Here is a 20388-nt window from a genome sequence, read left to right on the forward strand (position 1 = left end):
CAAAACAAAACAAAACAAAACAAAACAAAACAAAACAAAACAAAACACTCTCAACAACAAGGCTCAACCTCTCTGCAGTGTTCTATCAGGCAAGAAACCAAAAGGAGCAGTAAAAGACACCTAGGGTTACATCAAAAGGACTCAGAGACACCAAAGAGGTGACTCCTGGCTAATGAGAGATCAGTTTCAGCATCAAGACAATAAGAGTAATGGATTGAAACATATCAATATATATCCAAATTCCCTTGTTTGGGCTGTAGGTACCTCAGTGGCAGTTCTTGTCTGACATGCATGAGGCCTTAGGTTCAACCCCAGAACTGAAAAAAATTCACGTGTTTGTAATAATACTTAAAAAAATAAAGCAAGTAATCAGTGGTAAGGAAAGGAAATGAATCAAGCATTTAACCTGCCTTTCCTGAGGGGACTGAAGCACAGAGTTAGGGCAGAGGCAAAGGGAAACCTCTTCTGGGGTAAGTATTCAAGTCAATAAATAAATAAATAAATAAATAAATAAAACCAGGACAGTGCCATTTCACAATCCCCAATAAAATACAGAATCTGATTGCTTCTAGAACTAACGTATAGAAGATACAGGGGACAAACCAGGCACAGTGTTGCACACTGTGATTCCAGAACTGAGGAGGCTGAAGCAGGAGAACTGCTTCAAGTTTCAGGATAGCCTGGGCTATAGGCTGAGGGGAAGGCCAGATCAAGTCTCAAAATCCAAAACGAGATGTAAAAACAAAACAAAATGAAACAAACAAACAACAAATAAAACACACCAGATGGGGGTTCAGGACACCTTTAATCCCAGAACTTGAGGGAGAGGGGGGCTTGGTCTACGTAGTCATCTTGTGATGCATGTCTCACAAGAAGCATTTGTCATGCAAATCAGTTGACTGGTTCTAGGATCCCACAGTGGAAGGAGAAAACCAATTTCTAAAAATTGTTCTCTGACCTCTATACCTAAATCTTTGTAGGTACACAGACACACACACAAACATACATACAGACACACATATACAGACATAGACACACAGACACACACAGACACACAGACACACACACAGACACACAGACACACACACACACACACACACACACACACACGCATAGGGGAAGATACAAAGAAAAAGAAAAACACAAAACTCCACCCCAAATCAAAACCAAAAATGTCAAGGAGACTTGATATTACTTTAACATGTTTAAAGGAGACTTCAGAAATACAACAGACACATTCATGTTGTTCATTCGTGTTGAGACAGTAGTCTGTGTAGACAATAAATACAGTTCCTTCAATATGAAATGGCCAGGACAAAGGTGGAAGGGAAGTGTGTAAAACCACAGCACAGTGTCCCTGAGGCCACCATCCTTAGAAAGGCCCACTTGAGAGGCTGGCTTCTGGGAACTGGGTTCTCAGAGCACTCCTGGTCAGCACTTAACTGAGACAGGGTGGCTCACTCCACCAGGTGGTTCAAGTCTTTTGACACTGTGACAACACTGTCACCTATGACATTCACACTCAAAAAAGCATGCATTGGAGTTACAACAACAAACCCATATACACAATCCCCACAAGAATCTCACGGTATTTAGAATACATTTTACAATTTTGTGTCGGGCCTAACTCATAACTATCTTTGGCTGTGTGCAGCCCACAGACTGAAGCTTCGACACACTTGGTAGCCTATGCTGAAATAGTCTGGCTTCTACTTCCCTTTTGGGAGTCTGGAATTCTGGTATGTGATAGAAAGCTCCCAAAAGGCCAGTGTTGATAACAGCTTTGTGAGCTGAGTGTGACCGGATTCCCTGTTAGAAGCACTGTACACACTGCTGACCTGTTGCAAATATGGAAGAACGGACTCCCCCTGTGGCAGGGAGAGCACAAGGAGGCTGGACATTGACTCCTCTGAAATTCTGCCTGTGTCTTTTTCTCTTGTGATCTAACTGTCTCCTCAGCACAGTCTGTAACAAACACCAGTTGTGTGTACACAGTGCTTAGACCAGGCTCCACTGAGTCCTTCTAGTAAATCTGTGAATACGAGGACAGTCTTTGGGACATAGGCTGATATACAAATCAGTGCTTTCTTAAACATTTGGGCACATTAGGACCCTCAACTCCAGGTCTTCTGGTCCAGGAGCCTCGGGTGGTGCCTGAACGTCTGCATTTCCTTTGGCAGTTGGGATTCATTTTTTTAAAAATTCATTTTATGTGTATGGTGTTTTGCCTGCATAGATGTATACACACCCTATGTGTGCATGGCTCCTGCCGGAAAAGGGAGTCAGGTCGCCAGGAGTGGAGTTATGGATGCTTGTGAGTTGCTTTGTGGGTGCTGGGAACTGAGCCTTCACCCTCTGCTCTTTGACTCTGACCTGTCCCTCCAGGCTCACACAGGACATACTTTAAGAGACACTGCTGTAGAGTCAGACTCCAGAGATGCCTCAGACATCCAAAAGGTGTGGATTCTATTTGGATTCTGACCTCAAACTCAAAGATCTGCTTGCCTCTGCCTCCCGAGAAAAAGAGAGAGAGAGAGAGAGAGAGAGAGAGAGAGAGATGGAATTAAAGGTGTGCACCACCGTGGACTGGTTGGAATTGTCAGATTTTTAAATGAGAAATTCTGTAATAATTTACACACATCTATTGGTATATTATTTAGAGAAATATTCAAAAATATTATGAATACAAATGACAAAATGACTTAGAATAACTACAAAGTAATTCGGTTGGACAGAGGGGGCTGGTGGGGGTACTTACTGAGTATAGAGAGATCCATTATGATTCTAACTTCTTAGGCATATTTTTAAAGTTTCTTAGAATTAAAACTGGTTTTGTTTGTTTGATTTTAGAATTAAAACTTCATTTTTGTTTGTCTTGTTTTAGAGTTCCCTAGGAGCTGGAGAAATGGCTGGATGGTTTAGAACACATGCTTCCCTTCTAGAAAATCAGAATCTGATACCCAGCTTCCATGTCGTAGCTCACCGCTGTGTCTGGCCTTCATGGGTGTCAGCATACTTGTGTATATAGTCATAAACAGATGCACATATATACATGTATTACAAAAACACATTATAACTGACCCCCCCCCTTTAAAAAAAAAGAGCTTGACAAAGGTAGGTTATTTTCTTTCTTTTTTTGAGATAGAGCCTTACTATGTGTGGAGCAGGCTGGCCTTCAACCTGAGATCCTCCTGCCTCAACCTCCCAAATGTTGGGTTTACAGGTGTGTACCTCCAAACCTGGCTCTCCTCTCTCCCTCTCCCCCTCCCTCTTTCTCTCACACACACCCCTTCCTAAATTCCTTTCCTCTGCTTAGATCCCCACAGCAGATACGGATGCGAGATTGGGAGAACGTGCTTTGTACTCTGGAGCTCCAGAATCCACTGCTGTGCTCGCAACAACCATCAAACCTCCACCAACACCAACAAAAACCTTAAACCAAGCCAAACCAAGCCCCCAAACACTTCTAGTGCCCACGCTACCTTACTGAAGAAGCAAGATGAGTCTTTGGAATATTTGACTTTTAAGGGAACTTGCCAAAAGATTCAGATACTCGTGACCTCCCATTCGAAGAGCACAACACTGACCATATTCTCTGTGGAAGCTGACTTTTCTGCCATTCACCCAGGCAAGCAGCATCACCACAGTGCTCTTGTTTTTCCAGGTAAGCCACTCTGTGGTTCCCAACCACCATCTGGTTTGCATACACACTACTGGCCAGGTCAGTAGGAGATGGAGGTGGGTGGGAGGAGCACAGGCAGTATTTGAAGGCATAGAAAGCAGATGCTTGGCTCCTGTGGAGAAGGCGACTCAAGGGGAGCTTACCATAGCAAAACCGACATCTGCTTTCTTTAGAGCGGGTCCGTCATTTGTTCCATCACCGGTGACAGCAACCACCTGCCGCTGTTCCCCAATAGTGCTGTCAATGATACCTGGGAAAAACAGACACACAGGACAGTGAACACACATGTGCCACCTGAGGTCATGTGGTAAGTTTTCCACAAAAGGGACACTTTTGGACTTCTCCCCTGTCTCTACCATTCTGCCTCTACTCTCTCGCCTTCTTTTATCTCTTTGCTGCTGAGTCTACAGTAACCACCCCACAGGCAATAGATTCACCAAGGTCACTCTGAGCTGAGAAAGGTAGCCTTCATCCAGTGCCTTACACAGCTGCTAGGTAGCTGGGCAAGCATGAGACAGCACTGACATCTGGGTTCAAGGGTACCACTTCAGCCTTACCAACTAGGGACTAACACTCCTACCCTCAGCTCTAGATAGCTGTGATGGCCTACCCCTTAATCCCAGTACTTGGGAAGTAAAGGCAGGAGGATCAGGAGTTCAAGGTCATCTTTAGCTATATAGGGAATTTGAGGTCAATATGGGCTACATGAGAACTATACCACCTTTTCTCCCCAGCAAACAACAATTAAAGAACTTCTAAACTCTACTAGAACCGCAAACCAAAACATTCAACTCTATTTTATCACAAACTTGCCAGGGGCTCAGATGTTTGTCAAACTCAATGTTCTCCCCATTAGCCTGAGACTACTCCTAGGATTCCTTACAGAAAAGTAGTTTGGCTGATGGCTCATTTTGAGACAAGGTCTCACATAGCTCAGGCTGGCCTCAAACTCACTATGTTTCTGAAGACGATCTTGAACTTTGGGTCCTTCTGCCTCCACCTCTTAAGTTCTAGGATCACAGAGAGTGTATGTCACTATGCCTAACTCTTCAATGGGTGTGCCTTTTCTGTTCTTTTCTTTTTAGAGGGCAGTGCTGGGAATTGAACTCAGGGCATTGTGCATACTAAGCAAGCACTCTGCCTCTGGCTACATCTCCAGCTTGGCCAAGGGTGGCTCTTTATCTGGCTTTACCCTGGCCTGCCCTCATCTATGGCAGACCATATACAGACCAACCTCACCTTTCACCAATGTGTGCTTGTCAGTGGGAGAAGACCGTGCCAGTACCCGAAGCCTGGGCCAGATCTTGTCCAGCTTTTCTTGTTCAACCTGCCAACACCAGAGGCACCTCAATCAGTCAAACCCAGAGCAGCTTATTCAGTGAAATCTTACCCCTTCACACGACCCCAGCTTCCAAGAGTACTGGAACTTTATAGCCCTGGAGGGACCCTTATTCCCTGGCCTCCCGGGAAATGAAACAGCCAATATGGCTTCACTGATGGTGACCATTCAGGGCTTTATCTTCTTTTCCCTCCCAATTTTCTATATGGAAACCAATCCTTATTTCTTAGCCTCATTCCAGGAGGGTCAGGGTTAACGCCTGGCTCAGGAGGCTACCACGAAGTTGCTGGAGGCTTAGGTCTGAGTCTTTGTAGAGCTGTACTCATACTGCATTCAAGCACAAGTCTGTGCCACCCACAGCCACAGGATGGTGACATTGGAGGGGTGAGGTAGGGGGAAAGCGGCATAAAAAAAATATTCTTTGAGTTTTAAAGAAACAGAAAGATAATGAAGTTAGTGATTCTGTCCCCCACAGGTAACTGAACAAAGACAAGCCGACTCCCCATTCACCATACAAGGAGATGTGGTGGGAAGGGATGGATGTCTCACGATGGATTGATTTCAGTTTGGAAGTCACCTACTTGCTCCCACAAGGCCCTGATGCTGCACACTAGAACCAGCCATTCCCTTGAAAGTACTGCCCTTGCTGCTCTCTCCTCCGACTCACCATGCCCTTCTCATTGCGGATAAGTCTGTTGAATTCTTTGCCTTCCAGGCACAAGAAGTCATCTCCAGGAGTCAGAATGCCACATTTGGTGGCGATGGCCCGGGCTGTGTTGACATTATCACCTGTCACCATTCTGACAGTAATGCCAGCCCGTTTGCATTTGGCAATTGCCTCTGGTACCTAAGGGGGGGGGGCAAAGTAAAAAAAAAGAAAAATGGTCATGAGCTTGGTGATACGTGGCCCTGGCTCAGCTCTCACTTCAGTGAGGACAGGACAGGGGCTCTGTCTGATTGTTTTTTCTAGTGCTCCGTGTCCCCTTGCTAATATGTCCATCTCACAATGGACATTGACATTTTACTCATGATCTCCTAGGATGGAGGGGAATTTGCTTTGGGAGGCAGATGTGCCTCCTTTGTCTTCAGGGTCCCTGGGAGGCGTGGGCAGCGTTTGGTGATTCGGCCACTGATCTCCTTCTCAGAAGCAGCTCTAACCATTCTCTGCCCATGTGGTCCAGGCTCCAACCCACAAGCTCATTGAAGTGACAGGACACCCTCACCATTCTAGCCTTTGAAATTTCCCTGGCACCTAGAATAGTGTTCTGCACACAGGGACTGCTCAAAAACGAATATGCCAGTTGAAAGAAGGTAGCTGAAGAGTAAGTTGTCTTCTGGTTAATTCTGCCCCTGACTATTCCTAATTACCAAGTAATAAGCCCAACAAAACTGTCACTGCCTGCCCTTTACATAACATAAACCCTAGGGATACTGGCATCTACTGACCCGGCACCACATGGCTGATGTGGAAAGGAGGTGTCGGAGAGTCACCTGTCTCTGTAAGTGACAAGTAGTTAGGCAATGTGTCTGGGGTCAAGGCCAGGCCAGAGATTCACACCTGCTTCCTGTGACTCCCAGGTAGCTCGTGTGGTTACACTGGACCCTGTACCCTAACAGCAGAGAGACAAGCACTTCTACTTTCTTGTCCTTTTTCTTCAATTCAGAAAGAGGCAAGCCTTACCTCTGGCCGCACAGGATCCTCAATGCCCACCACCGCAATGCAGATCAGCCCAGTGAGGATTTCACTCTCATTGTCCCATGAGGGTTCTTCGTTATCAAAATCTCGGTAAGCTATGCAGATAGTCCGGAGTCCTTCACTGGCCATGGGCTCAATGACATTGCGTATCATATTATCTCGGTTCTTACTCCTGAACGGTATGGTTTCTCCTTCCTTGTTCAGGATTCGATCACACCTGGGGAGATGCACCGGCAGACATCAGTGTCTACCTTCCCACCGAACACAATCTAACAACCACACGATCACAGGCATTATGGCAATTCTGTGTTATTCCTACAGATATTATTCCTTGGTCACACACATCATTTATCTATCACTTAGCTTTCTCTCTCTCCCTCCCTCCCTTCCTCCCTCCCTCCCTCCTTCCCCCACCTCTCTCTCTATTTTACAGAGTATCCCAGAAGGACCCTGAACTTGTAACCCTCCTACCTTAGCCTCCCTAGTGATTGGATCATAGGTGGCGACATACTTAGGTTGGCTCAACTGTAACAGCCTACAGGCAGCTTAGCTACTTTTAAAGGTATATAAAATGACTCCAGAAGGAGGAAGAGAGGGAGCAGAGAAGCAGCACTGTTAACTCTTGGTATGTGTGAGGAGGCATCTCATGCTCACCAACTCCTTCGAGCACGGTGGCACAGGGCATATTCTGACTATCTCCATGAGCTCACTAGGAAATGGAGAGTCAGGCTAGTCCAGGCTGAATCCTGGCCATGGTATTGTTAGCTGTTCTTTCTGTGAGAAAGTTACACAACATCACTACGTTCCTCTCCTGATCTGTAAAATGGGTCAAAATAGTACCCACCTTGCCGAGGTGTGAGGGTTTATTAAAGGAGTCAGCAAAGTGCTTAAAAGCAATCACTGTCCTGAGTAAAAGCTCAGATGTCACTACCTGGTTGCAGGGTCACTCATCCTTCAGCCTGCTTTGGCATGGTCCCTCAGACGTTCCTGGGAGGGGGTGGGGCTCTCAAAGGGGAAAATGGGAGGAAGGGGGCTCACTTTCGCAGCATTATCTCAGAGGCACCCTTGCTGAACATGCGGAAGCCCCCTTCCGGCTTCCTGATGACCGTGCTCATGGACTTGCGCACTGAGTTGAAGGTGTACACCTTGAAGATCTTCTCCTCAGGCATCTCATTGCGAACTTCTTGGTAGTCCTGCTTCAGGTCTGTGACAAAGCCCAGCAGCCCACACTCTGTCTTGTTGCCTACTTGCCGGGGTAGGCCTCCCTCCTTTTCTGGAGGCTGAGAGAGAAAAGAAAAAACAGAAACAAAAGCAGACATAGAGTTAATAAGTGAGATCTCTGGATCGGAGGAAGGACTTGTGCAGGTCAACTTGGTAGGCACACCCGCGCCCAGAGCGGAGGCACCATTTGCTCTTCTTTCAAAGGTGACATTGACTCACAGCCATACAGGTCTTGGGACCTTACAGCTACTCCATGGCAATGAGGTGTCTCATGTCCTGGAAGTCATATTCTAAAGCTCTTCCTGTTTCTGGAAAATGAGTAATTAAATATGAGTAAGTGCAAGTCTGCTGGTGACATGGCCACGTTTACTCTGAGCATGCTCAGTCAGGAGTAGGAAACAGAATGTCGGACAACAATTCAGATGGGATGGATGATAGACGATATGGTGGGTTGAGTAAGCACGGCCCCCATAGGCTCATATGTTTGAATACTTGGTCCCCAGTTCGCAGAACTGTTTGGGAAGGATTAGGAGGTGAGGCCTTGTTGGAGGAGGTGTGTCAGTGGGGGTTGGGGGGTCTTTGAGGTTTCGAATACACTCATGTCCTCTCCAGTGTGCTCTCTGCCTCCTGCTTGTGGATGGAGATGTGAGCCCTCAGCAACTGCTCCAGTGCTATGCTTGCCTGCCTGCTGCCGTGTTCCCTGCCATGATAGTCAGAAGGTCTAACCCTTGGAAACTGTAAGCCCTCAATAGATGCTTTCTTCTGTAAGTTGCTTTGGTCATGGTGTTTTAGCACAGCCATGGAAAAGTAACTAGGACAGAAGATTTATCTCTGGAATGAATATTGCTTCCCCATCACCCACCCCGGGTGACTAGGCAATGCAAAGCTTACCAGGATCTTAGAAGTATAAGCACAGTTGATAGAAATGCCATTGACTATGAGCTCCAGAATCTTGGGTGGGATGTCATCAGGTTTTGGGATCTGGCGGTAGTGAGTGTCCCCAATGTAAGCTTGTACCACTGTCATGCGGTTCATGGTCAGCGTGCCTGTCTTATCGGAGCAAATGGCTGTGGCATTGCCCATTGTCTCACAAGCATCCAAGTGCCGTACCAAGTTGTTGTCCTTCATCATTTTCTACAAAAGACAAGAGAAAGGAGTTGAAAGAGGACCAACAGAGTTCCCCCGGACACAGGCCGAAGGCTAAGTCCACATTTTTCACTTGAGTTCTAGTCCTGCACAACAATGCTCGGTGCTATTTTTGTGATACTTTAAGACTCGACTCATCTATTTAAAAAAACCAACTGAAACGGCTGTTTCCTAGAGCTAAGGGTTTCTGCTCGTGGGCGACTCCCTAAAGTGTCTGAAGGGCAGAGGAGCTTATCTTTTAACTGAAGGGCATATGGTACCCTCCTTTTCCATCTCTGTCCTTAAGGAATAGTATTTTTCCAGGCTTACCTTTACAGAGTAGGCCAATGAGATAGTGACAGCCAATGGCAGCCCCTCTGGTACAGCCACTACCAATACAGTGACTCCGATGATGAAGAACTTGACAAAATACTGGATGTAGACAGGAGTGCACTCAGGAAGCCACGCTCGGCGCTGTATCACGAAATTGTCAACCACAAAGTACAGAATCAAGATGACAACCGTGAGGACAGACATGATCAGACCTGTCCAGGGCAACAAAGTACATGCACGGTGGTTAGTTTGTTATGCTCTTTCTAGAATTTTTAAAGATATAAGCTTTAGAAAGTTATATTAAAATCTTCTCCCCATCCTGTTGCTTGCATACAATGACATTAGAGGTTTGTTTTGTTTTGCCTTCTTTTCCATTTTTTTTTAAACAAAACAAAGTCTCTAAACACAGTAGTTCCAAAGATACAGATTTTGTTCTTAGCATGTCACCAGCCTGACTCATACCCTTGTGTTAGTTGTTAAACCTCTATGGGCTTAGTTGGTAATTTAACTTCTTAATTCATAAATAAGAGGGTTTGCCGGGTTATGGTGGCATATATCTGTAATTTCAGCACTTAAGAGACAAGGCAGGAAGATCATAAGTTCTGGCCATCTTGATCTAAGAAGGGAGCCCTTATTTCAAAAACATACAAATTACTCCACCCCCAACCCAAAACTCCTAAAACCTGACCAAACCAAAAAAAGGGGGGTAGCAGAGTGTGCTAGGAAAGGGGCTTCCTCCTAAAAGAGGATCCTTACTCATAAATGGCTGGATCCCACAGTCTGAAGAGATCAGGTTGCACCTGCATTCAGAGAACTAGGCCCACCCCACCGCCCTCAGAGAACTAAGCAGCAGGCTAGACTTGAGTATTCTTTATTGTGCATGTGACATTGGATGTTAAATCACTCTATATAAGCTTCCTGCCATAACCCCCCAATTAAAAAAATTTTTTCCTTTGTTCTTGAGATTTGTTCAGAGATTGGTCCTGATGCTCCTTCTCCTCCTGGGTCATGGTCTTGAGGCCCTTTCGTCTAAAGGGGGAATTGTGTGTTGGCTACATGTGGACTGGCTGCTGCTGCTTTATTAGTAATTCTGTTCTGTAAACAAGGTGGCCTGCATTTTATGGTTGCATTCCATAGTTTACCAAGCAGCAACTGTGTCTGCCCACTTAGTAGTTTACAACTTTGACTTTCCCTCCTCCGGTGGTCTGTGAAAGTTCCACACCCTGGTTACTCACGATGCAACCACCTACGCGTTTTCTCCTATCACCACATGGCATGAAGAGGACAATGAGCCAAGTGCTTACACAGCGCTTGCCACAGGCCAGCCAGGCCTTCAAGGCCGAGTCTCTACAGCCCTAGGAGATAGCTACTACTGTCACTCCTGTTTCAAAAAGAGAGAGCTAGAGGTCAGTGAAACTTCTGATATAAGACTCCGGCAGGGCGGCCATCTTGGTTTGTTCGAGACACAACAATTTCTGGGAGTTTCAGTGAGAAAACAGGGAAAGTTTCAACCACGTGGGACAGCTTGTTACCTTACATGTTTGGGGGGAAATCAATGGCTATCCTGAGAGTTAAGGATTAATATGTACCCATCAGCAGTACAGTATTTGGGGAACACACACACACACACACACACACACACACACACACATATTGAAGCCCTGATGATTCCGGGCTTCACAGCAAGGCCATGGGGATAATGTCAATGAAAGCGGATTGGTTTGGGTTTGAATTGATTAAGGCTAGAACTTTCATAAGGAAGCAAGTTAGCTAGGGTATAAATTTATGGAATCTCTCTCTCTCTCTCTCTCTCTCTCTCTCTCTCTCTCTCTCTCTCCCTCCCTCCTTCCCTCCCTCCCTTCTCCCTCCTTCTCTTTCTCTCTCTCTGTCTAGGTTGGAAGGCACCTTGTTTATGCCACCCTAGCCTAGCTTGATATTCTTATCCCCAAGGAAGAATGAGGCAGGGACAAGGAGAAGACTTGGGCTTGGGGGATCTATTTGTTTTTGATCTGGGTACCTGGCTCAGTAACTGGCTTTTGTGCCTACGGCTCATCCAGAGAGAGACAATACATAGGATTTCAAGGTAGTCAGAACAAGCTAAGTACTGGACCGAAATGAGTTGGCTAGGTCGACACACTCCTTCCAGAACTTTCTGTGATACTCAGAATCCTCTGACTTGGTACTGTCTGGTAAGACAGCTACTGGACACGTGGCTACTCAGAAGAGTGCTATCGACAGTGGCTGCTGTTGTGTCTGTCACAGATCCTTGGAGACTCTCAGGCCCCACCATAGACTTTCTGAAGGTAGTCTGCACTTTAGCAACGACATCTGGAGAATTGTTCCCAGAGAAGCACGCTAGATATGGTGGTAGTAAGCCAAAGTCTGAGGTCACAGAGTACTCATTGACAGACCACACCTCAAGGGACACTGCACAAGGGAACCGTCCTCTGCTTCCTCTTCCTGCTGCTCCCTTTGGCCACAGGATGGGAGTGAAGTGTAGGGGTGGGTGATGGAGAAGCCACTCGTCACTCTAACTAGAAGATCTTTCTGTTAATGGAACTGAATAGACTAAGTGTTCTTCGGTCTCCAATCTTTACTGAGTATTTATTCCGCCATGCTGGGCCACAGGATTCTACAACCAAGGAGGGAACTGCCTAAAGCAAACTCTGTCCTTGGGGGGATTCCAGGACAGGTGGAAAGTTCTTAAGGCTGCCTTCCTGTTAGCATGACCCCCTCCACCCCATATTTGGATGAAGGAGATCTCAGGCTATCAACCTTTCTACACAGGAGGATATCTCTTTCCTTCAAAGCCCAACAAGTGTTCAAAGACACAGCTCTCTAGACCTCAGGAGCCACCCGAGTGCCAGTCCTGCTTGATGTGGTGAGATGGAGGCTGTAGCAGCCAGCACGTGGGACAGAACTTCAAATCTGCAATGGGTTGCAGGCTTAGCTACTCACCTGCCTTCCCAATCTGCACAGCCAGGCGTGTGAGCTTGCCCTGCAGCACTGACTTCTCCTTCTTGGGTCCCTTGATTATTTTCTTCTCCTTCTCCTCACTGTCGAGCCCCTCCTGGCTGTTGAGTGGCTGGATTTCCAAGGCCACTCCATCCTGGGTCTTTGCTAGGGTAGACACACGGACAGAGCAAGTGAGCAGGCAAGGATAAAGCAGTGAACGGCAGGCAGATGGAAGGCAAGATGCCCTTCTGTCTTCTTCCTGGAATGTTCCTTAGGCCCCTGACTGCTCCTTACCCATGCCAGACACAGGACTCCACTAGGGACTTTGGGACATGTCTAATAACTGGAGATGAGGTGGAAGATGCTTCTCAGGTCTGGATTTCATCTTTACAACAACTTCCTGGCACCCCTCAGAGCCACACGGCAGGTTTATAGCAATAAGGGGATTAATCACACCACTGAGGCCGTCCACCCCTTAATAAGCATCCTCTCTGGAATCCAGAGCTTAAAACAAAGAATGTTTACTGTAGAAAGGGACCAAAGGGAAACTCTAGCCGATGTTTCTAGAATGTAAGAGTCCTAGCCCTTTTTGTTAAAAGTCCTCTTCCCCCAATGAAGGAAGAAAGACAGACACCAACCACACCCTTCCCAAGTCCAAAGTTATTTTTCAGCTTCTTCTTATATATGTTGAAGGACAAGGGAATGAAAGAGGTACAGAGTAGGACCTGTACTGAGTAGTCTATGGGGGTGGGGGAGAGGGAAAAGAAGGTCCTCTAAAGACACAGAGTAGGGCAAAGCAGAGGTGCATGGGCACATCAAACCCAGGCTTTCCTCTTTAGAAGAAGAATAAAGAGACCTGAAATTCAAGTTCTTTCTCCTTAAGCACTGGTGCTCTGATATGGTGATTTTATTTCTGAAGAGTACTATGATGTGTGTAATGGGGGTGGGGGAGGGGAGAACAACTTTAGGAGGTGTCTCAAGACTACTTCCTGCTGGTCCCCCCTCCAATGTCACTGTTGGCTTAGCAACCTCCTTCTGAATTACAGTCTCTTCTGTCTGATGCACAAACAAGACGGAGATGGGATGCAGACACAGCCACCAAGAGAAACACAAACCATATCAGGAGGAACAAAACAGACCGTGGCGAGAACAAAGAAAGAAGTGGGCAGAGAGGCAGAGGGAGACAAACGTCTCCTTCCAAAGCCTCTGAGCAGACGAACAGGGAAGAAATACAGACCAGAAGACACCCATGAGGCGGCTAGCAGAGGAGGGTGCAGGGACTGCCTGGCCAACACCCTTCACCGTGACTTCAAACCCAGAAACTGCCGCTGCTGTGGACAGTGAAGCAGAGCTCAGCACTCTGAGAAGAGCCGATCTGTGTCCCTCGGCCGAAGAATTCTGGACATTGCTTCCTTAAGCCAACAGCAGAGGGTGCTGCTGTTCCGCCTTGAGCCCTCCCCTAGATCTCTGCACCGTCCTCAGGATGAGGCGCTGGGCCACAGCAGCAGATAACAGATTATGGAGAGGGCAGGGAGACAGATGGCCTGGAGAGGTCTGGTTTGAGCGTGGGCAGGTAGAGATGGAAGATGAGTGGGTGGAGAGGTTACCTTTGTTGCGATTTTCAGGGACTCCTTGTTTTTTACCTGTTTGAACAACAAAGAAAAAAGCGGGGTGGAGACCCAAGTGACTAACTAGTAAAGAGATGATCTGATACCCAGTTCTGTCCTTTCCCGGCACAGAACGGTTACAACGAAGGAGGAGCTCTGCAGGTCTGTGGGGCAGGGAGAGTCTTGGGAAGGAAGCTCAAATCTCTGCTCATTCATTCTTCCTAGTGATTCACATGAATCCTGGGGATCCAAGCATTGGACAGCTGCACACACGGTCATGCCTGAGCTTCTCCTGCATCCAGGAGGGAGGATGGTCCTGTCTTGAGTCATAACTCTTGAGAAAATGGGGGTGGGAGTTAGGGAGAGAAAGGTTGGAAATATCTGCCCATGGCAAGGCCCTAAAATGCATCTTCAGGTCAATTCAACAAGCCCCAGGCAAGCTTCGTAGGTGTTCAGCTAACGGCAGCTGTAAAAAAATGAATTGAGTTCTGAGAGGTTGTTTGTCTTTCATAAGTTTCTCTCCACTAAGTACCTAAGATGATCCTTAGCCAAATGCTAGAAACCCTTTTCTCTCCACAGGAAGAAGGAATGCTCAGAAAAAGGCCAGAGTCTAGCTTTCACCCTTGGGTCTCATTCTCTGGTACTCCTGCCTCAGGAAGAAGTGAGTGACGAAGATTAGTGTAACTGTGGGGTGGACATGCTCTCTCTGTTCCCGCTCTTCTAGCTGTGCCTCTCTTCAACGGAGAGCCCACATTTTCAGTGGGATCCATGTTTTGCTTTAAGTCACTTCCCTCTTAGCTGTGATGGTTTGTTTTACCCCTCAGTCCTTGAGGACAAGGGGAAGGGAAGAGGAGGACGACATGGGAAAGTTTGGCTGGAGCACTTGCCTGCTTGTTCAGTCTACAGCTAACTCAATCCCTTACAACATACCAAAGACACAGGGATTAAGGAGATGCAATCTGACTTGAGGAATTTGAGCCAGGGTTCCGTGGTTTTCACTGGCGCTCCTCAGAGACACAATAAGGTCGACGAGTGTGTGTGTGTGTGTGTGTGTGTATCTTCACATATGTCTATGTACCATGAGTGTGCCTGGTGTCCACACAGGCCAGAAGAGAGCAAGGATCCCCTGGAACTAGAGAGTCGTAGATGGTTATTAGCAAGCATAAGGGCCCTGAAAACTGAACCCAGGTCCTTTGCAAGAACAAGTGCTCTTAACTACTGAGCCATCTCTCCAGCCCCAAACTGACATCTGCATCTTGGCAAGGAGTCTGCAACTCTGTTGCTTCGTCTCAGCAGACTTTCCTAGCAGCTTTTCCATCTGGATCTGCTCTCCAACCTTTAGTTCAAACACAGAGATGAGAGAGAATGTCATTCAGCACACCCCTTACCTTTCTTCTTGTCTTCATCTTCTTCCTCACTAGCCCCTAAGAGGGTGAAGATGATTCCAGTCTGGGAGTTGACCCCGACAGCCGTCACTACCATCCGTCCAGAACCTTCCATCACATGAGTCCCTACAAAAGGGAAGAGAGAAGGCAGGGAGGGATGAGTGCTGTTTGATGTTCTTAGCTGTGATCTGCTATGAAATACAAACTTGAGATCATGGTGCTTCCTTTCCTCTGTGGATTATAATTTATTTAGTAGGCAGTGAGAAAAAACTAGGAGATGAGCCCGTTTAAAACAGACCAAGGAGACAGCGTTAAGGTTAATGTATTAACTTTATACAATCTTTCCAAACAACAGAGCTCCTGCAACACTTGATGGACCATGTCTTTCAGGTTACTGACATTCCTGCATCAGGACTACCCACATGTCTCTACTCCATCTTAACCCAAGAGAAGAAGAAAGGATGGAGCCAATAGAGGGAAGAGGACCCAGAACTCACGGCCCTACTATCTGGGGGCTGTGATGATAACCTGAGTAGCCAGATACTATACCTGAGAGCAACATGGGGTCTTTGTCCGGAGTCTTCCTGACATGATCAGACTCTCCTGTCAGAGAGCTCTCATCAATCTTCAGATCATTTCCCTGGATTAGGATTCCATCCGCAGGCAGCAGGTCACCTAGTGCATAAGGGGAAGTGTGACAATAAGGGAGAGCGGGTAAGATTTGGTAGGGGATAGCCGTGCAGACCTCCATCCAACTCCTCCACTGCACCTTAGGGATGCCCTCCTTATGGTCTCATGAGGATGTAAAGAGCCTCCACATAAAGGGGTAAAGAGAATGTAACTCTAGAGCTGGGTTGGGACTCAGTGGCAGAGGGCTTACCTATACTGTAAATGGCCCTGAGTTTTATCCTTAGTGCCACACATATCTCGAACCAACACCTTCCTGTGGTCTAAGTATTCTATAGTTTTACTCTTAAGCCATACAAGGCAAAAGTCTGGCAATCCCTCGGAAGAGTTTTGGCTGTGGCTTTCTTAGAATTCCTCCCACAACCCTCTTAGATTGTACCTGATGGGTAAGCAGAGGCTTTCAGAGGCTCCTAGCTCCCCACGTCAATAGACCTACTCTTCAGATGTGTCTGGGGAGGGGTGTTGTAGGTCAGAGAAACATGGTGCTCTCACCGTATTTGACCTGGGCAATATCTCCCACCACAATCTCGGCCACGGGGAGCTGGATGAGCTGGCCATTCCGGATAATGGAGAACTTTTGCTCAAGTTCGATGCGACTCTGCAGTCCCCGGAACTGCTTCTCTTTGCTCCAGTCATTGAAGGCTGTCACGAACACCACAATGATCACCGAGGCGAGGATGGCTGCCCCCTCGATCCAGCCAGTTTCTCCTTCATCTTCTTCTTCTGGGCTACTTATAATGTGACCACAGACTATCCAGAGAGGGAAGAAAGAGTCATTGAAATGAGGGCGGTGCTTACACAGCCTCCACAAGTTGGACAGTCTTGAAGAGAAAACAATAGAAAATTAAACTCTGAGGTGGAAGATTTCCAAGGGAATCGGAAGCTAGCCGGATGGAGCCATCTCTCATCATCACTAGGTCTAATTTGTGTTAGCTACTAAACGGCACAACGCATGCTGATGAAAGTCACAGGTCATGCAGCCGGGCTCACTGCTATTTCCCATAATGCCAAGCACTATGGTTGGGGCACACTAAGAAGCAAAGGTAAGGACACAAGGTGGTGTTCTGAGTGAGGATGAGGTAGGCGAAGGGAAATGGTTAGGAGAATGGCTTACTAGCTCTCCTTTGTGGAGCCTGCTGGGTAACAGGAACATTTTGTACTACAACCTGAAAACCACTGGTACTTAATATGGTTGGTGGTGTGGAAAGGGCTCAGGTCAGTTATGCGCAGCAGCTCAGACACTCACTTTCATTATCTCCACCGGGAGGTCGGTAGAAGGACAGGACCAGGGAGATGATGGCTGCGATCTCCAGGATGATGAGCGTGACATCCTGCAGGGCTTCCCACACTAATTCTAAGAAAGTCTTGGGCTTTTTCGGAGGTATCACATTCTTTCCAAAAACAAGTCTACGCTTTTCCAAATCTGCAGGGTTCCCAGATAGACCTGAGAAGGAGACAAGCGAGAGGGAGAGAGTAAGGCACAGGGTGGAGTGATATCAGAAACCAAATTAAAGGCCTATTTATTTATTTAGTTATTTGTACGTGTATGTGTCTCTCTGTGAAAGTATATGCACCTGTAGGGGCCAGAAGAGGGCATCAGGTCTCCTGGGGCGGGAGTCACAGGTGCTTGTGAACTGTCTGATGTGGGTGCTCCCCCCCCCCCCCGGGGCAGGCTTTCCTAAGTATCTGACCAGCAAGACTGTCGCAGTTGAAACCAAGATGTAAAAGCCAGAATCTAGCATAAGACAGGAATTCCTCGTCAGCAAAGGTGGATGGATGTCTGCTGAAAAGAACTACAACACTCCAGAGCAGCCCACACTTGATTACGCATTGAGACTTTGTGGTACGTAGAAAGGAGGAGAAGTCTAAAACTGCCCTCAAGAGGCAGAGTCAATAGCAGGGAGGTTAGGTTGGCTGACTTGAAGTACGATGGGTTAAAACGGTTAAAAGGCTCACCTTCTTCCAGCGGACCCTTCTGAGGGGAACCTTAGGGCTGCTCACCTTCTTCCAGCGGACCCTTCTGAGGGGTACCTTAGGGCTAGCTCTGCTTTGAAATACATCAGTATGCCAGGTGTGGTCTGACTTACAAACCAGTGTATGGGTTAGTAAAAGACATTAAAAAATAAAAATACCCCATGTCTAGTTATGAGACCCAGGATTGGAGTGTAATGGGCATGTGGTCAACCACCCTGGTTTGTTCAGGGCTTTAAAAGTTTAAACATGAACAGGCTGACAAGCTGGCCTCAGGATGAAGGCCTTTTGCTTCTAGCGACCAGGCTAAGTAAATGTCATCTGTTCCTTGGGGGCCTATGCTGCACACCAAGGCCCTTGCTCTAAGAACAGAAGCAGAAGACTGTTCTTGGGATGCACAGGACTCTTTCCTCAGGAGTATGCAAATTCTGGCAATGACCTGAACATGCAGGCTCACACGTGCTTGGGCCAGAAAAAACTAACTACCTGTTCTAGCTCATGCAGGTGGAGGCAGAGGCTACCCATGTGTCTTCCTTCCAAGTTCTAGGAGCTGTAGATCACCGAAGTAGAAGGCAAGGTAGTATTACGTGCATCATCCCTGCCCTTCTGCTTCTCATGCGACCTCCAGCAAGCTGCTCTACTAAGCAGCTAAGTACTTGGTAGGAACTAGACAAAGTATTGTAGCTCAGGTTGAATAAGAACCAAGCAAAGCCATGGAGTTTCCAGATACAACACAGTTATTGACAACCAGCATTTTCCCCATTAAAACAGAACCTGGAACCTCTAACACCTTTCTCTCTTTCTCTCCCAGCATGGGGGATGGGGAGGCAGAATTATACTCAGTAGCTTCCTTAGAATTTTGGTCCCTCTTCTGGACCCTATAGGAATAAGAGGGAATGGGAGAAACCCTGCCTAGCAGTCAACCCCAGTTGGCCTTTATTAAGTTGTTTACATATTTGCAACAAATTAGGTTTTTTTGTTTGTTTGTTTTGGATGCGGTAGGGTGCCTGTTTGATGGGCTCTCCAACAGGTAGGGTGGGGCAATCTTTGTCTTGAAAACAGGCCGACAGTCAAGGACTCAGAATCAGGGGCTGGGGATACTCCACTGAGCTTCACACAAAGCAAGGAAATGTGTGTGCCGGGAAGGAGCAAGGACAAAGTGGAGGCCAGGATGTCAGAGACGCCACACTCGCTCAATGTGGAGGCCTCCCAACCCCGAGGAACAAAATAGGCTCGGTGTGAGGGCAAAAACATTCTCTTTTCCACTGAACAAGTTGGAAAAAGATCCATGAAAATGGGCAAGCAAGTTTGCAGGGAATAAATGGCCTGCAGCCTGGGAGGTGGCTTCTACTCCCAGGGACTCACAAAATAAACCAGCAGCAGCTGGAGTGGAGAGCCTTCTGGCTCTGAGAGGGAGGAGTCTGAAACGGGACCAAGGTGAAGTCTGGCAGGATGGCATGATTAGTATTATATTGTGAAGCGAGGGACTGGAGGCCATGGAGGCCATTTTCACTCATTAGGAAGCAAGGGACAGAGAACTGTTTGGGGTCATGGTGCCTGAGACTAATCCAGGGCCCTATAACCCAGTGTTAAGTCCCTCACTCCAGCTCAGCAGCCAGTAGGGCTCCCCCGGGGAGCAAGGCTGGCTTCAGAGCTCTCAAAGACTAGTTAAGCTTCTTTCCAGACAGTCCTCAGCTTCCTATGCCTGCCCTGCCCTGCCCTGGGAAGTCAGGTTCCCAGTCAGAAAGGCAGGGGAGGGACTGGGAGATGAGTGTTCTGGACAGGACATCTGGATGCCCAGGCATGCAGGGGCAGGGTGGCCAGGAGGCAGGACTTGCTGGTTCTTTGCCCTAGGGGACCGAAAAGGGCAGGGCTGTGCTTGGGACTGCAGCTCTGGATGGACAGATCGGTTTGAGGGGAACAGAAGTTTAGGTGTTTTGTTTTGAAAAGATGTAGGATCCACAACACACTGGGAGGAAACGCTCTTCCCTCCTTTTGATAAGGGCTAGAAGAGCATTGTGAGGGTGGCTGGGATGTCAGAGAGGGAAGACCCTGGAACCTGGTGTGGTGACTCAGCCTGTTTCCTCAGCACTAAAGCAGGAGGATGGCTGAAAGTACAAGGTCAGTCTGGACCACACAGTGAGCTCCAGCCTGCCTATAGAACCCCATTTCTAAAATCCCCAAAAGCTACTAAATATCAATTTAAGGGACACCCTGATAGCCTATTAACACTCTCCCCAAGGTGAGTCTGCCTGAGCAACCTAGCTCAGTGTGCAGGGCAGGGTGACTACCTAGCTCCTCAGACTCTCAATAATCTAATGATCACTGGTACCTCCCACCTCTCCCTCCCTCCCTCCCTCCCTCCCTCCCTCGCGCCCCCCCCCCCC

At 47.5% G+C, this 20388-nt stretch overlaps 1 protein-coding gene across 4 annotated transcripts in view; it reads right to left on the minus strand.

The window, feature by feature from the left end:
• Positions 1 to 20388, minus strand: part of Atp2b4 (ATPase plasma membrane Ca2+ transporting 4) — a 98669-nt gene that overhangs the window by 16639 nt on the left and 61642 nt on the right. For 2 of the 4 annotated variants that reach the window (XM_028764595.1, XM_028764593.1), the window contains exons 3-15: positions 17277 to 17474; positions 16523 to 16780; positions 15893 to 16018; positions 15347 to 15469; positions 13959 to 13994; positions 12355 to 12516; positions 9394 to 9608; positions 8830 to 9072; positions 7756 to 7997; positions 6703 to 6934; positions 5689 to 5868; positions 4922 to 5009; positions 3826 to 3932 (exon numbers count right to left, since the gene is read on the minus strand). In XM_028764595.1, the coding sequence (XP_028620428.1) occupies positions 3826 to 3932; positions 4922 to 5009; positions 5689 to 5868; positions 6703 to 6934; positions 7756 to 7997; positions 8830 to 9072; positions 9394 to 9608; positions 12355 to 12516; positions 13959 to 13994; positions 15347 to 15469; positions 15893 to 16018; positions 16523 to 16780; positions 17277 to 17474 (2210 nt within the window). The remainder of the gene's footprint in view (positions 1 to 3825; positions 3933 to 4921; positions 5010 to 5688; positions 5869 to 6702; positions 6935 to 7755; positions 7998 to 8829; positions 9073 to 9393; positions 9609 to 12354; positions 12517 to 13958; positions 13995 to 15346; positions 15470 to 15892; positions 16019 to 16522; positions 16781 to 17276; positions 17475 to 20388) is intronic. The other 2 variants (XM_028764594.1, XM_028764596.1) reach the window with 1 other exon arrangement.

The sequence above is a fragment of the Grammomys surdaster genome, unplaced genomic scaffold, assembly GCF_004785775.1.
Source record: "Grammomys surdaster isolate TR1022 unplaced genomic scaffold, NIH_TR_1.0 145, whole genome shotgun sequence".
Lineage (NCBI taxonomy): Eukaryota > Metazoa > Chordata > Mammalia > Rodentia > Muridae > Grammomys > Grammomys surdaster.